The following is a 15,335-nucleotide window of genomic DNA, read 5'->3' on the forward strand; positions in this document are numbered from 1 at the left end:
TGCTGAACTGTGACCCTGTAGCAGTTTATCTATATTAATGTTGGACAATAAGGTTGGGCAATTCATAGAGGCAAACTCCCTTGGCCAAAAGGGTAACAAGGCTAGGCCTAAGTGGCCTAACTCTTTGTAGATCAACAAATAGACATGTGTTCAAATATGTAATATTTTCAAATTTTACATTGTTTCAGTTGATAATTAGCTATAGGCCTACTAGGACTCAACAACTTTGCCGACAGCTTTCTGTCAAAGGCCTATTCAATCAAGGCCTTTTTCAATATAACAAAATTTCAACATAAAATGGATAACAACATAAGATGTATATGATTAGATTGGCTCATGTGATAACACTTCCTATTATTCCTATAATCAAGGTATCCAGCAAACTCCACAGTACGATGAACATTTTAGAAGTTCGCACACAGCCAAGAGTTATTTGGTCACCAAGACAGAAGGACAGGGGAGGCAGCCCCCTCCAATGCCCTCCTAAAAAACGTCTTTGTTGCTCGGGTTCTTTTTACTGAGCACTTTATTGTCAGCTCAAAGGAAAGAGTGCAAGCTGTGTGCAGAAATGGTCTATCCCCGATATTGTGTTTTTCTACACAGGACTCTAAAGTAAAAACGTCTTAAAACCCAGCACTCTCAGCTTGCCGCTTCCAGCAATTGTTCCAGGAGGAGACTTATCTGCTTCCTCCTGGCCCAGTGGGAATGTTCGCTTCCCCAAAGACTTCTACAAGTAGTAGCATACTTGTAGTAGTCACTAAAATTTGTATAGCATACATTGTATGTGTATTATGCTATACGTTATACTACTATACCACATTCAATTTTTTTCTGGCTACTACAAGTATGTAGGCTACTTATAGTACAGTATAGTAGCATAGTAAGTAAAATGAATGCAAATTGACTGAAATGACTGAAACTACTAAGGCGATGAAAGCTTTTTAGCCTTTTGAATTACTGTGTATGACTGCTAATACTGTATATGTATATATACATATATATATATTTTTTTTTTATAGACATACAGTATTAGCAGTCAATATATATATACATGTATATATATATGTATGTATAATAAGGATATAAAGAAGACTGCAACCTCAACAATCAAACTTTTTCACAGTGCTCTGCTGGTAGATAAAATTTAGCAGAACATATTAATGCCCCCTAAAGTGAGTTTTATCGTTGGCCATATTTTCATGTATCCCTGTTTTCTCCATGGAGGAACTAGACTAAACATTTGTGGGTGGCTTCCCTACCAACAGGAGCCACAGAGGAACAAGATTTCCAAAATGGCTGAAGAGTTGGCGTTCCATCTGGACGCAGGCGGAAAGGTGAGGCCAGGATGCTGTTATTTACAGGAGTTTCTACACGCACAGTTATTGTAGTGAAGAAAACCGTCTGTGGCCCATCCACACACAGCACGGGGCTCACTGACAGAGGACACACAAACACACATGCACAGCGTTTATTTACCTTGATATAAAAAGCTGTATATCCTGTTACTCATGTTAAAAATAAACCCCAGCAAATGTTCATTCTTAATGGCTGTTTACTTTTCTGTCTCCTCAAAAAAAAACCATTACAACAAGCATTTGAGAATCTGACAAGATAACTTTAGCTTAACCTTATCATTTAAACAACATGCTCTGTGAAAGAACAATCAATGTAGAAATGCAAGTTTGTTTTTGTTCTTTACCACATAGAACTGGGAGGAAATGTAAGCAGATTGTATGCACCAATGTTTATGTTATAACTTTTCAAGTTAACTATTAATGAGACTAATCTCATTGAAGTCCTGGTGGTTTCATTTATTGTGTATGAAGTCCATTGTCCTTTCATTTCATAAAAGTATTATCCCCTCCTCAATCCTGGACCTTCAAAACAGGCTTCAAGCAAGGTCTTGTTTCCTCTAAATATCTGACACACACTAAGCAGTATGAGCACATTTCAGTAATGGTCAGAGTTAAACTGATTACTAACAAGTTTTCAAGTTTGGTATTCCACTTTAACCAAACGGTGGTATCGATCTGGGAGGAAGTAAACACGTATAATGTATGATAGGAAGTAAAACAACATTCTTTTACACAATGTTAAAATGTAAATTCAAAGTCCCTCCTCATTAGCTCCAAGACAGAAGTTTGCCCCTTCAAGTGACGTTGCGTCCTTCCTCTCTGCCCTCTATAAAGTTTGGCTCGCGTGCGGGACCGCAAGTGTGAGGCGAAAGGAAGGAGAATTTCCATCAGTGGGTATTAAAGGAAAAAGTACCCCTATGGTTGGCGTTCTTCAGCTCTATTGCTGTTCAAATTAAACATTCATTCAAAGTGTTGAAAATCCTGATCACTGATATTTCCTTAGCGAGAACTAAATCGCACCTGCTCCGAGGAGAGCTCCAGAGGTACAGAGCCTGCTCGCCTCATTCAGCGGAGAGGAGCTCTATTGAGAACCGCGCGATGGGATTGGAGACCGTCACTGACTCTTTTCACATTTATTATTGACTCGTTGGGTATAGACACAGAGCAGGATTTCCTCTGTAGAAGTTTGGGACACCTTCGGGAAGTCTTATTTTTCGTTACGTGGATCTACGACACCGGTCTTTGTGATTATCAAGCGGTTTGGATTTGGATGAAGAGTTGTGTGGAGTAACAGAATGGCACCATTTGACTGTTTTCAGTTAGTCGCTGTCATCTTTTATTGTGTGGCTCCAATAAATGGTAAGATTGTATGGTTATTTTCCTCATTGTTTATCCGTTGCTGGTTTATTTGCATGTATGTTTGTAATGTTATGGACCTATAATGGGTCCATAACGAACATAGGCTACAACATACAAAAACATACAATTACTTTATAATGGGTCACCCATTATAAAGTAATTCATAGTTGGCTACAGGAACTTGAAACTTCAAATGAACATTGTTTCGCTTTCTTTCGTTTTTTTGTTTTTTATTTTTATTTGCAAAGGAAATAGGGTATACCAACAATGCCTTTATGTACAATTCATCTCGTTATTTTTGCATAAACACATCTACTAGGCCTACGCGTTATAAGCCGATAACGGTGACAAACACGTGATTGGTTACGTCCTTTGATTATTCTTATTTGTTTTCTGTATCTGTGAGTGCTCAGGTAGTCACTGGAGCGTGCCGTTTGTTTCATAGCCACTAGAGGTAGCGGATGTTAAGTCCTGCATCGCTGCCTGCGATCTTGCAAAACTCTTGAGATGCGTCCATAATATAAAAGTGCTATTTCAGGACATTCTAAATGATATGATGAAAAATGAATGTGCAATGTACAATATAGTGGTGGTTCATCCGCCTTTTTCACTTGGGTTGAGGTTGTCAGTTTGTTTTGTAGGCTAGGCCTATTCCTTCCTATACATAAACAGACCGCCAAACAAAGACGCACCACACACAGACACACACGCAACCAATCTGTCATTCACAGTCAGGTATTAGCGTCCGTGTCTGGCAGTGTTTGTCAGTGAGTTTCCTTCGCTGTCCACGCACAACACAGAGCGTGGGAAAGACACTGGGAGGAAACGGACGTTTGGGCAAGAGAGACACCCTCCTGGAATTGTTCTGACCAACAGAGGTCACGGAAATGGGAAACGCTACCTGAGCAAAGTCTTCTTCCCGAAAGATCTCTGATGCTCAAATTGAGATATGTTCATCCAGTTCCTAAAAGCAGTGGCGAGTATGATTGATACACATTAACCCAAATACAGAGCAGTTAGTCACCGATGAGATAGATTCAAAGAAGAAGATCACACGCTCTGCATTGCTATTTTTCTTATGCTTGGATTATGATTAGGTGGAGATGATGTATGCCATTATGGGGATATGCTCCTGTACCATGCCTAACCATACATTGCTGGTTAGGCAGGCCATGTTCTCAAACATGACAAAAACATTGTTTACAGTGTTAGGCCTACTGCTCTTCTACTGTCTATCTTTTCTACTTTATCTGCTAATTGTCCAAAGTCTAACCGTAATGACATCAGTTGACTAAAACAAACAGGATTATTGTTCTATTCGTTTTGGATCCTGACTGACAATGATTGATTCACTGTTTCAAATGGAGCATATATCTACTTTGGGTTAAAAGGTAGACATGGTTTGAGTGCTTAAACATGACCCATCAACAACATTCTTAATGAGCCATGATGAGTCAGATGGGTGAGTTTCAGTTAAGACTGAGTGTTGTGACATGTGTTCTGTTTTCCTCTGTTGTAACAAATGTTCTTTAAACAAACCCCTTATTGCTTCAGATCTAGTAATATTATCAGTGAATATATGGTTAGAATTGATGTGGTAATACAGTCATTGGATTCAGCCATTCCTTAAAATCATTTTATGAAAATTTAGATGGGATGGCATCTACCTTTCCCTAAAATATAGAACTTTGTCTTTACTGAAGGAAATCCATACACACAGCTTACAGTATTAATAAAATTGACCATGACATAGGTCCTTGCAATTTAAATGATACGTTATTTGTAAAAATTGTGGTCCTCCATCTGAGTTAATCTGCACACTAGCCGGCTTTGACCTTGCACACACAGAAACACACAACGAATAAACTCATTTACGATGCACCTAGCTCTAAAGCCTAAAGGGCAGCCAAAAACTTAAAACAGCAAGGTATATCTTGTTCCTTATTGCTCTTCTTAAAGCAGGATTATATAAGCATCCTTGGTCTAGCTCGGCTTGAGCCGGCAATATATTTCCTTGTAACCCCTGTGTGAGATTTCAATTTCAAGGAGCTTCTGTGCGTTGCTTAGTTTTAATCAGACATGGTAGATAGCCGCGATCTCTTTGGCTTACGCAGTATACATCAGCTCTATACGAGTCAGAAAGGCCACTCACTGTGGCCAGGTGCTTACCTTTTATTTATGCTTTTTTAAAGAGGACTCTTGGACATTTTAGCCCTCCCTCACTGTTGTCTTAACCCTGTAGTTGGCAATTGCAAGGGATTTTGGAGGGAACCCATGTCATAAAATATTCCATCACAAAGCCAACCCCAACGTGTAGCACGGCTACGACATTATTAACAACTTACTTTGGCTGGGCTCCGAGTCCTCTTCAATTTTTTTCTGTAAATCTCCTGCTGGGATATAGCACCTTTTGTACATTTATCTTAGTGTTTAACTGTAACATTTTAAACTGATATGATGATGACATTGACACAAAAACCTCTTCGGAACATTACAGCTGCCTTTTTTATATCAAGAGTAAATAAATGTGTTAATATCAATCCAAACTTCGACAAACTCTGTTCATATAAAACATGTAGACCCTGCTACAAAGTCCATTCAGAATCTCCCTCCATGCAATATTCCCACTCCATAGTTTGTAAAACTCCTATATCCTTCTTATGGGCTTGTCGATATAGTCACTTGTTTAATCCACAATGATAAAAACATAAATATACATGTATAATATCATAATACCATAATAATATAATACCATACCAACATCTTCCTACCCTGGGTTAGACTAACGTGTAGGCCTAAGGAAACTTTCCTTATGGTGGCCACAGCCAGTACACATTTCACCCCCAATGATACGTGATCCACCCCCCTCGGCCCTCTCTCCGTCTTTATCTAGAGTAATAGCCCCCTCTCCGGCCCTTTTCAGCTGCCTTTGTTGCCCATTCTTTGGCACTTTCGAAACTATAAAGAGGAAAGCGGTGTGCTTCCACATGAGAGTTGCCAAGAGTCACATTGTTGCTTTGCCTTGAAAACACCCCAAAAAAAGATGGGCTCTGGTCATCTCCTTCCCCCCCTTCCCCCCTGAGACTCCTGTGTCATGGTTAGTCACAAAGTGTGCGGAGATTAATAGTGCCCCGTCGTACAAAGTGGAGGGAATTCCGCACATTATGCCCAGTAGACAGAGGGCTGAGGCAGGGCGGCTTCCTGCCACGCTAGAGTCATCGCATACTGTAATAGTGGCTTTTACTGCCAAATACCACCCAGGGACAGATCCTTGTTTCATAGGAAATATCAAGGCAGGACAGATCATTGCACGTATTGATTCATGAATCAATATGCATGACATATTAATACTGTTGAGCATTGTATGGCTAAATTTAATCTTGTATTACAGAACATTTCTTTTTTTCCAACACCGGTGTTCTTGATTTAATAATGATATTACGATCATTCGACAATTTCAATTGTGTCAATAGTTTAAAGTAATTATTTGTCTTGGACAGGGTCAAATGGAAATATCTGTACAACGGAGGCAGATTGTTTGGTCACACACTTGTTTTTGCAGACTAAAACATTTTCATTTAGTATCTGAGACAAACATGTCAAAATGTCAAAGACTAAATCATCCAATCCAAGCATATAAAAGAAGAAAAACATCTTCATTTCCTGGCGGGTGAGAGATTATCATAAATGTTTAAGAACGGAGAGTCCTGGCCCGCTACCTTTCCTGTGAACCCTGTGAGGTCAAACAGACAATAAATAGGATCCCAGATGAACCACAGTGAGCATCAAACTGGAAAATACTAAGTGAACTACAGTTTGAGGCTCACTCTAGGAATTAGCTCATGACAAATCATTCATGCACAGGTTTGGAAAATAGTGCGGATGAAAAGAGGAGAGTGATTGAGGGGAAACGGCGAGAATGATGGTAGAGTAGTGAGAAAGAGAGACCTTGATGGATGTTTTGTCACGTTCTCTTGGTCTCTGTCTGATTCACTCACATTTTGTCAGTCTCTCCCTATCTCTCTCTACCTATCCCCATCTCTCTGTCACATTCTCTCCAGTCCCGCTCTTCCTACTCTGTGTGTTTCTGGAGACTCTCTCTAATGGGATCCAGCTCTGGGGCTCTTTGATCGACCACAATAAGCACCATTTCTGCCATTTCGCAGATGCTCTGCTGGAGGAATGCAGCAGATCCCATCAAGAGACATCTGTCTTGATGGGATGCTTGATGCTGAGGTCAGCGCTGTGCAGTCAGAGGGTCAGGTGGGAGAGTTCTGAAGACAGATGATGTGGGTAAAGAGAGACCGGGGGGGGTCTTATCCCTGGAGTGGGGGGGTTTGCTGCTCCGTACTCCATCTGTAGTGTGTTAGAGAAGAGTGTGGGGAGAGATAACCGCCTGGCCATGAGAGATGAAGTGCAGCGAGCCTAGTCAAGTTGTAATTCTTGTTTGTGTTTGTGTGGCCTATCGGTTTGGTTGCTTTCAGAATGCAGTAGTTCAGGTGATCTATGCCATTTAGACACATCTTCCACTCAGACGTTATCGGTGTCCATGAGGGTCCATATTAACTATATACAGTATGTTCCATATATGAAAAATGACAAATGCATATATTCAATTTACACTAATACACCTGGTAGACTGTAGCAAATGGCAATCGTGAAGGGGATTCAAAGCCAAGGGCTTTGATAAATGGGATGGAACCAGCCACAACAGATGGTTTCTATTGTGGGTCTGAATGATGGATATCGCCTAATCTTCTGTGAAAGTAATAACTACTACTAATAATAAACAGTGGGCAGTTGCGTGGCATCCAAAATGGGAGCTGAATAACATTATAGAACACCACCACCCCCACCCTACCCCCGCACCCCCTCCAAAAAACCTTGGCCAGCAAAACAATGATGTTACAACATGACACAAGGAAGCGGGTTTCAGGTGTCGCTGCCAACACTGGCACGGCCTTGCCTGGCCATGTGCAACAGCAGCACTTTGGTGCGTGCCAAAGCTTTGGATGTCAGCCAGCAGCAAAGTCCGAGTCAGACCTAGCACTTAATACATATATTGCATAACTACTGTCATTGTAGGACCATATGATACAATTCAACGTTTATACTTAGGTTTGCTTATGACACGATTCGTACCGTGAGCTGGTTTGCGTGGTACTAAGGATTGTTAATGCATAAGGAAAATATGTTTAGGGAGTATGGTGCAAAGAAGGAAGTAACTGAAGGGACGTTTGGACTCACCTCACACACACGTACGCACACACCACCACCCCGAGGAGTCAATGAGTGTTTCCTCATCTCAGCACCTGCAGCTGAGACAAGCCTTTATCCCGGCCCCGCCCCCATTCCACTCCAACTGAACATGTGATAACAGCACCCTGAACATAAACAAGGTCAACGGTTAAATAAATGAAACCCATTTTTAATTGTATCCCGTTCCCAATGCGCCCGCTACAGTTTGGCAGCTGTTATTTACCAAAGAGAAGACAAAGGGAGAGAGAGACAAATCTCTTCAATGCGTCATCTCTGTCTCTTGCTCTCTCTCTCTCTCTCCCACACACATTTGCTCATCACCACCGACATTATTAGAGTGCTTCTGCACCAGACCCCTCTGTGATCTCAGAGCAAATTGCATAAATGGCTGGGGCTGGATAGTCATCACACATGCATGCTTCCACATGAATGATGGGAAAATATCCCAAATCATTTCTCATATTTTTCAGCACATTATCGTAATCTGATGTGCACATGAATGATGCCATCACGCAACCAGATCGTATTTCGGTGTGCATAGGTATTCGATTTAAGCGATTGCTCTGATGCTGTTACTATTCATTTATTTGAAACTTGTATCTTGCTCACTTGGCCCCCGATCTAATATTCTTTGTGTGTTTTTGTGTTTTGTGTGTGTGTGTGCGTGCGTGTGTACATGTGTGTGTGTACGTGTGTGTGTGTGTGTGTGTGTGTGTGTGTGTGCGTGTGTGTGCATGGCTGTGTGTCCCACAGGAAACCTGCTAGCCCCTCTGATGTATCCGTCCCAGAGCCCTCACATTTACGCCAGTGGAGACTCAATGGTGGTTATGTGCAGGTATGTTACACACACAAACACTATTGATAAATGAGTCCATCATTATGTTCATTGTTATTACGTTAAAGGGGCAGTAGGTAGGATTCGTGAGTTCTAAAGAGAGGGAGTAGAATAGAGCATAGAGAGCAGGATTGTTTTTTAATAATCCACATATAAAAAAAATACCTCCCCCTTTTACTACGTTTCTCCGCCATTGAGAAATGTTGCATTCAGGCATCTGTGATTGACATGCAGGATGGATTACCCGAAGCAATCAGGAAAGAGACGCCTTGATTAATAAGAAGTAAGCTTTTAGCAGGCTGAAATAGAGGCATGCAGAGTCAATCTGAACAGATATTCTCACAGGGAAGATATCTCTCTAATTGCTGACAGAGGCCTATGGCATTTCACAAATTTCTTTGTCTTAATTTGTCAGGCGGGAAGAGTTTTTCCTACCTTCCGGAACTTTCCTCACATTAGTCAGAAATAAATCAGAGGACCAGGGGAAGATTTCGCAGATTTCAAGAGAAACACACACACCCATACATGCATGGACAACAGAAACCACTGCAAGGAAGTGGTCTGTGGGGAGGTGGAGGTCATCTATCAATTTGTTTGCATTTCCTCCATTTTGTTGTGAGTTGGATAGGGATGTGTGGTCTTTGCTGGAGGCGGGGTGTCTTTATCCCAGTGGTCCACTATCTCACTTGCTAAGATTAGAGAGTTGTGCCTCATTTTGTAGTCGTGCCAGGAATGCTGAGCTGTGCTCATCTCTCTAATACAACGTTTCCTTAGAAGGCTATATAATATATATATATATATATATATATATATATATATATATATATATATATATATATATATGCAACATGCTGTGCTTCTGTCCCTGCTGATTTTGACCCAGAGTGCTGCAGGCAAAGTCACTGGTATGCAAAACATGTTTGAAGTTCCACTGGGATCACTTTAATGGCCGCTTTAAAACGAATAGTGTGTGAAAATATGTGTTAGGCGAGCCTAGTTACTTCATCCATGAGAAAGATGTTCTGGTAACATTCACATGAAATATTCACATGCAAGTTTCCATTTCATTAAGTGTGATGGACATTAGCCCAAGACAAATATTTTTGGGAAAACATCCTTATAAAAGGTCCTTCCTCTTGTTTTGGCATTGAGGAAAAATCTGGAGAGTCTTGGGTATTTAAAATAGTGGTAATTTCTTCTATTGGTCGAGTACATTCTCAATAGGTGTGATACAAGATATGTGTTTGGAACTGAAACAACTATCACCATATTCATCCATCCCGTACGTTTAAAACGATCACCCATTTATATCCTCCTCTCTCTCCTCTCCTCTTCGGTTGGTTCTCTGCTCCTGATTGACAGGGGCGCTTACCAGCTGCAGTGGGTCCTGCCACGTTCCATCTCTTCGGACGGGGTCGTGGTGGAGGACTGCGAGCCCCGCCTCCATTCCCATTGCAGCAAGCTGACGGTCAGACATCTGCAAGCCAACGACACGGGCACCTACACCTGCGGCTACTCCCAGGAAGCCCCGCGCCCCAAAACCCATGTCTACGTCTACGTCAGAGGTGAGGCTCGCCATGCCTTCTAAAGGTGCTGCTGAAACCCTGGTCGATGAAAGATGGTCTATGTGAAAAACTTACAGCCAATCACAGGCTGGGACATCACTCTTGCAGGTTCATTCAGTGTCGAGGCAATTGCCAGTGCGTTTAAAAACATGGAACATTATGTTTGAAAAGCCAATATTTTTTCCTAAACTGTATATATACTGTAAGATACTTTACTATTTTTCAGAAATGTTCGGTAGTTTTGTCGGGTTTCAACGTGAAACTGCCGCATGTGAGAGAAAGAAATAAAGGAAAAAGAATGAGGAAATTTTTAAAAAAAAGGAAGAACAGTTAAAGAGCAAAATAAATAATTTAAGAAGAGACCAAAAGTAGCAGAGAGTTAAAGGATAATAGCAAACCAAGACAATCAGCGGCTCAGATCGTGCAGCAAATTTTGTCTACAAGCTTGAAGAGCGGTCGCAATCCCTTTGTTAATCATTTACTAGCGCTCTGAGAGCCATTCAGTGAGAGGAGTTGGCTCACAGGACTCCAGACTGTTCACAAGGAGCTGAGACTGGGGGAAGCAGAGGAAGGGGCGTCTGTGAGGCCACGGCTTCTTGTGGAGCTGGGAGGGAGGGTTCCAAAGCACGGGAAACCCTGGTCATTGACTATGATTTCCTGCCCTGGCTACTGTAAAACCGTCTCCTGAAGCACCTCTCCACAGTCCCCCCTGTGAATGTCTATTGTCACTTTAGTTCCAATAGTTATCGCGTGCGAGAGTTGCTTGAGTTCTTCATGAGGCACAGCTACAGTTATTATAACATGATTACAAAAAGAAATGTAGTGAGCGACACCCACTTTGCGATATTAACTCAGGCTACCAAAGTCCACTGCCACACCCAGATCAAATGTATTGAATGCTGATGGGATGGCTTCACATACAAGGATTTAATAAAACGCTGTCCATGATATTAACACACATCTCAATTTTAAACCTGTTGACTATTTTGTTATTGCAGAAACCAGTTTGGAATTGTTAAAAGTCACCAAGCCAAACAGATATAATTAAATAAGTTTAGATTTAGTACAGAAGTAGTAGTCCTGTATGAGCAAACATACAAAGCAACATGGGTCACTCGAAACATCATTAAAATCTAATCAGAGGCACACACCCCTTTCCTCCCTTGGCTCGCCAAGCAAGACCTGCCAATCAACTGCTTCCCCTTTAGTGATTTACCAGCATGCTGCCATCACGTCTAGTCAAACACACCCCTTTCAACTATTATTACATAATTTTTCATGTGTGCTGTACAAATAATGGAGTCTTTATCACACCTGCATGTCTTGACCTTACACAAATCACTGGCTATTTATTTTAGCTGAGACTCCCCACTACAGATGCGTGGATCCTGGCTGCCCAACAGGAACAAACAGCAGGCCTTTGCACTCTCTCAATGGCATTCAGAGCCAGGCTCATCCACAGCCAGGCCCATCCCTAGCCAGGCTCAACCCCAGCCTGGCTGATCCACAGGCAGGCTGAACCCCATCAGGCCCATCCCCAGCCAGGCCCATCCACAGGGAGGCCTATCCCCAGCGAGGCCCATCCCCAGCCAGGTCTATCCCCAGCGAGGCTGAACCACAGCCAGGCCTATCCCCAGCGAGGCTGAACCACAGCCAGGCCCATCCCCAGCGAGGCTGAACCACAGCCAGGCCTGCTACATCCTGTTTGATTTCTTTGTGGCACAGCCCCAAGTTTTCCTTAATTCAATTGGGATTTGGGCTGAAATAGATTTGGCTCTACATACCTTTCGTGATTTGTAATTACAAATCACTACAGAAAATCCTTAGAGGGACAAGTAAATAAGAGATTACTTTTATCCATTAAGTGATATGGCACTGTTCTTCAAGGCGATTTACGGTGCGTTCAGATACATGTGAACAATAAGATGTTTGGCATCTTGCCCATGGATGCCAACAGGTAGTTATAGACATTCGAGGATTAACCCCAATGACTCTTGGGTCGGGAGCCAAACCCCCAAAAACCACTCTATCCCTGGCCTAGCTGTAACTTTTGTCACCTCTTCCTTTACAGATCCCCATTCTCCCTTTGTCTCCCACAAGGATACCCCCGAGGTGATTTATGCACACAAGTCCACACTCATAGTGCCATGTAGGACCACCTCTCCAGAGGTAGTGGTAACATTAGAGGTAAGGCACTATTTTTGTATCCGTACATAAAGTCACACATTGTTTAGTCTCATTGACACACCAACGTTGCAGACCGTATTTTACATACACTGTTGTGTCCGTGGTGTTATTAGCAATATAAACCAATGTACAAACCGTTTATTAGCCATTGTTTGAGATTGCGTTCTTGGATAATCCTTTCGGGAAAACGGCTCTGAGCTTCGGAGTTCCCAGCCCGTGACACAGGTTGGATGTAGACGTCACAGGGATGTCAACAGGCCGTACGTCAGGAATGTCCTTCAAGAAAAGAGTACAACAAACCCAGGCTGTTTGAGTGTTTGGTCAAATCTCACATGTGTTGTGAGTTATACCAGCCCTAGCCGTAAGGAAGCAGAGAGGGGGACAGTGGCCACTTGAAGGGAAGCCCAGGGCCAGCTCAGGGAGCCATCCTGTCTCCTTCCTTTAAGGACAGGAAGGTCTTCCAGGAGTGTTTCTTTTCTCAGAATAGATCCACCGTCTAAATTTAGTCACACTTCTTCTGCAAACATTGTGTTGCGGAAACACAGGGGAGGACAGTAAACAGTGTGTAATCAGATGAAACAATAGCTAATGATGTCCCAGAGGATCGTTCAGTTTTATGGTGTCAGGTATCAGTTGGAGGTACAACTGCAAGACTCTGGTTTGTTTTCAGGTTATGGATCAGTTTTCATTTTACATAGCATGACATTTGCAGGAAGCCATCACAGCTAGTGTGTGAAGGCCTCTGGATCTTAACAGAACCAGCCGATGCCCGTGACTACATGCCATAAAGATTTAAGCGCATTACAACCCTTTGTCAAAAGCCTGGTGGGAAAAAAACCCACCTTACCAAGATGATAACGATAGCAGTTCTATAAACTTCCTTCTACAAGAAGATCTAAGGCAACCCTCCTCCCTGTTTCCTTTCCTTCCTCCCTTGCTACGCCTCCTTTCCCAGCAAGACAGAAAACAGCACAAATACTAAAGAAATAAAGTAATTGTCCAAAGCTGATCACCATGAAGTTGTCCATCCCTTGGATAGACAGATATGAAGTTATTTGTTAACATCATAAGTTTGGTGTTTGTTGTTAGACACCCAACCATAAGTGGTTGGGTGTTAAGTCTCTTATCAGACACTTTTATCCAAAACTCCTCACAGGTAAAGGTTTAGAGACATGGGGGAACCCAGCGTCTTTTGTTTGGGACGGGAACACTCTCGAAAATAAACTATCCCTTGATGCAAACGCACCCTGACAAGACACCTTCTCTATCTTTGCCCCCCCCATCCCCACACCAGGGGACTAAACCTGACCAGCAGATAGAATGGGACTCAAAGGTGGGTTTCAAGATCCAATACCCCCCTTTCATCTCCAACAACCTACTCATCTGCACCACTTCGGTCAACAAGCAAACGTTTCAGTCCATGTACATCCCTCAACGGAAACGTAAGTCTCCACAAGCAAACACTAAAATCCCTGGTCATAATTCACTTTTTCTTTCTTTATAGAAATGTGGATTCAAAAGCATGTTTAATCTTGGAGAAGCGCTTGTAAGGGTTGTTGGTTTTGTAATGAAATTTTTAACTATTTTCCTGGATCATCTCGAATTCTGTGTCTGCCATTAATGACGTACATCTCTCACCTCTTTATTGCAGCAACTGTACTAAGGAGAGTAAAGCTCATCCCGGATTCTAAAAGGGTGCTGGTGGGAGACAACCTCACACTCAACTGCACCGGGGAAACCGACTATTATGGGAGAATCAGCTTTGAATGGCAAATTCCCGTAAGTGCTAAGAATTACACTTAACGTTATCAAGGGATAGCATTAGCGTTATCTACGCTAATGCGTTCGATGAGATGTCTAGATGTGTATCCAATAGCGTTTATAATTCACAGTAATCTGCTACACTGAGCTACACTTATAAGTGTATATCGTATCTCTTGTCATACTCTGTAGTTTCACTTTCACTTTGAAACCAGGGAAAAGTATCCAGTACAGTGTCCTATCACTTGTGCGCTCTTCTCTGCAACATCGAGTTACACATTGTATTCACATTCTTCCCTGTCCCCAGGCCAACCGCAGTTTCTCCATTGTGAAGAAAAAGTCTGACATAGCTCCTATCGTGATGTACAATGCCATCACGCTCCACGGTGTTACCATGGAGGATGCTGGGGAATACAACTGCACCGCTGTGCTTCAACCAACTAGCGACAAAAGGAGGCATGCATCCATCAACATCATCGTATTTAGTAAGTGCTCCGAAATGAGGGTTACATTTTTGACTACGCCGATTATTTTATGACAATTTATTATTATTTTACAGTTTTTTAATTTTTTTGTACCTTTTCCATTGGTGCAGTTCTAGTGAGATCTTAAAACTTCCTTTGGTCAGGTGTCGCCTGTCTTGATTTTCAAAGTCACCCTAATTGTTTGTTTATTTAATCGCTGATGTTTTATGTCTGTTATTGTTTGTTTTTTGTGGTTTCAGAGCACCCATTCATCCACCTTAGCTATAGAAATGCTCAAGCTCGTTACGTCACGGTTACTAAGGGAGAAAATAAACTGGTGTTTAGCCCCGTGGTCGATGCACTGCCTCTAGCTGACTCAGTCGTATGGTAAGTGAACCCTCCCAGAAAGTTGACCCAAAAGATGTTTGTGTTATCCAAATGTACAGAGGTCTTGAGATGATATCACTATCAGCTGTCATATAGCTACGAGGGCTGGATAAGTGATTGATCACTTGCTTTGAACATCAGTTATCATTGAATGAAAGCTAGT

At 42.1% G+C, this 15,335-nt stretch overlaps 1 protein-coding gene across 2 annotated transcripts in view; it reads left to right on the top strand.

The window, feature by feature from the left end:
- The first annotated feature begins 2,227 nt into the window (after positions 1 to 2,227).
- kdrl (kinase insert domain receptor like) overlaps positions 2,228 to 15,335 on the top strand; it is a 55,552-nt gene continuing 42,444 nt past the window's right edge. For both annotated transcript variants that reach the window (XM_079744929.1, XM_079744930.1), the window contains exons 1-8: positions 2,228 to 2,714; positions 8,727 to 8,808; positions 10,171 to 10,373; positions 12,445 to 12,560; positions 13,855 to 14,002; positions 14,212 to 14,339; positions 14,629 to 14,806; positions 15,046 to 15,172. In XM_079744929.1, coding sequence (XP_079601055.1) covers positions 2,651 to 2,714; positions 8,727 to 8,808; positions 10,171 to 10,373; positions 12,445 to 12,560; positions 13,855 to 14,002; positions 14,212 to 14,339; positions 14,629 to 14,806; positions 15,046 to 15,172 — 1,046 coding nt within the window. In that variant the 5' untranslated portion in view covers positions 2,228 to 2,650. The remainder of the gene's footprint in view (positions 2,715 to 8,726; positions 8,809 to 10,170; positions 10,374 to 12,444; positions 12,561 to 13,854; positions 14,003 to 14,211; positions 14,340 to 14,628; positions 14,807 to 15,045; positions 15,173 to 15,335) is intronic.

This window comes from Pollachius pollachius (genome assembly GCF_949987615.1).
Source record: "Pollachius pollachius genome assembly, chromosome: 10".
Classification (NCBI taxonomy): domain Eukaryota; kingdom Metazoa; phylum Chordata; class Actinopteri; order Gadiformes; family Gadidae; genus Pollachius; species Pollachius pollachius.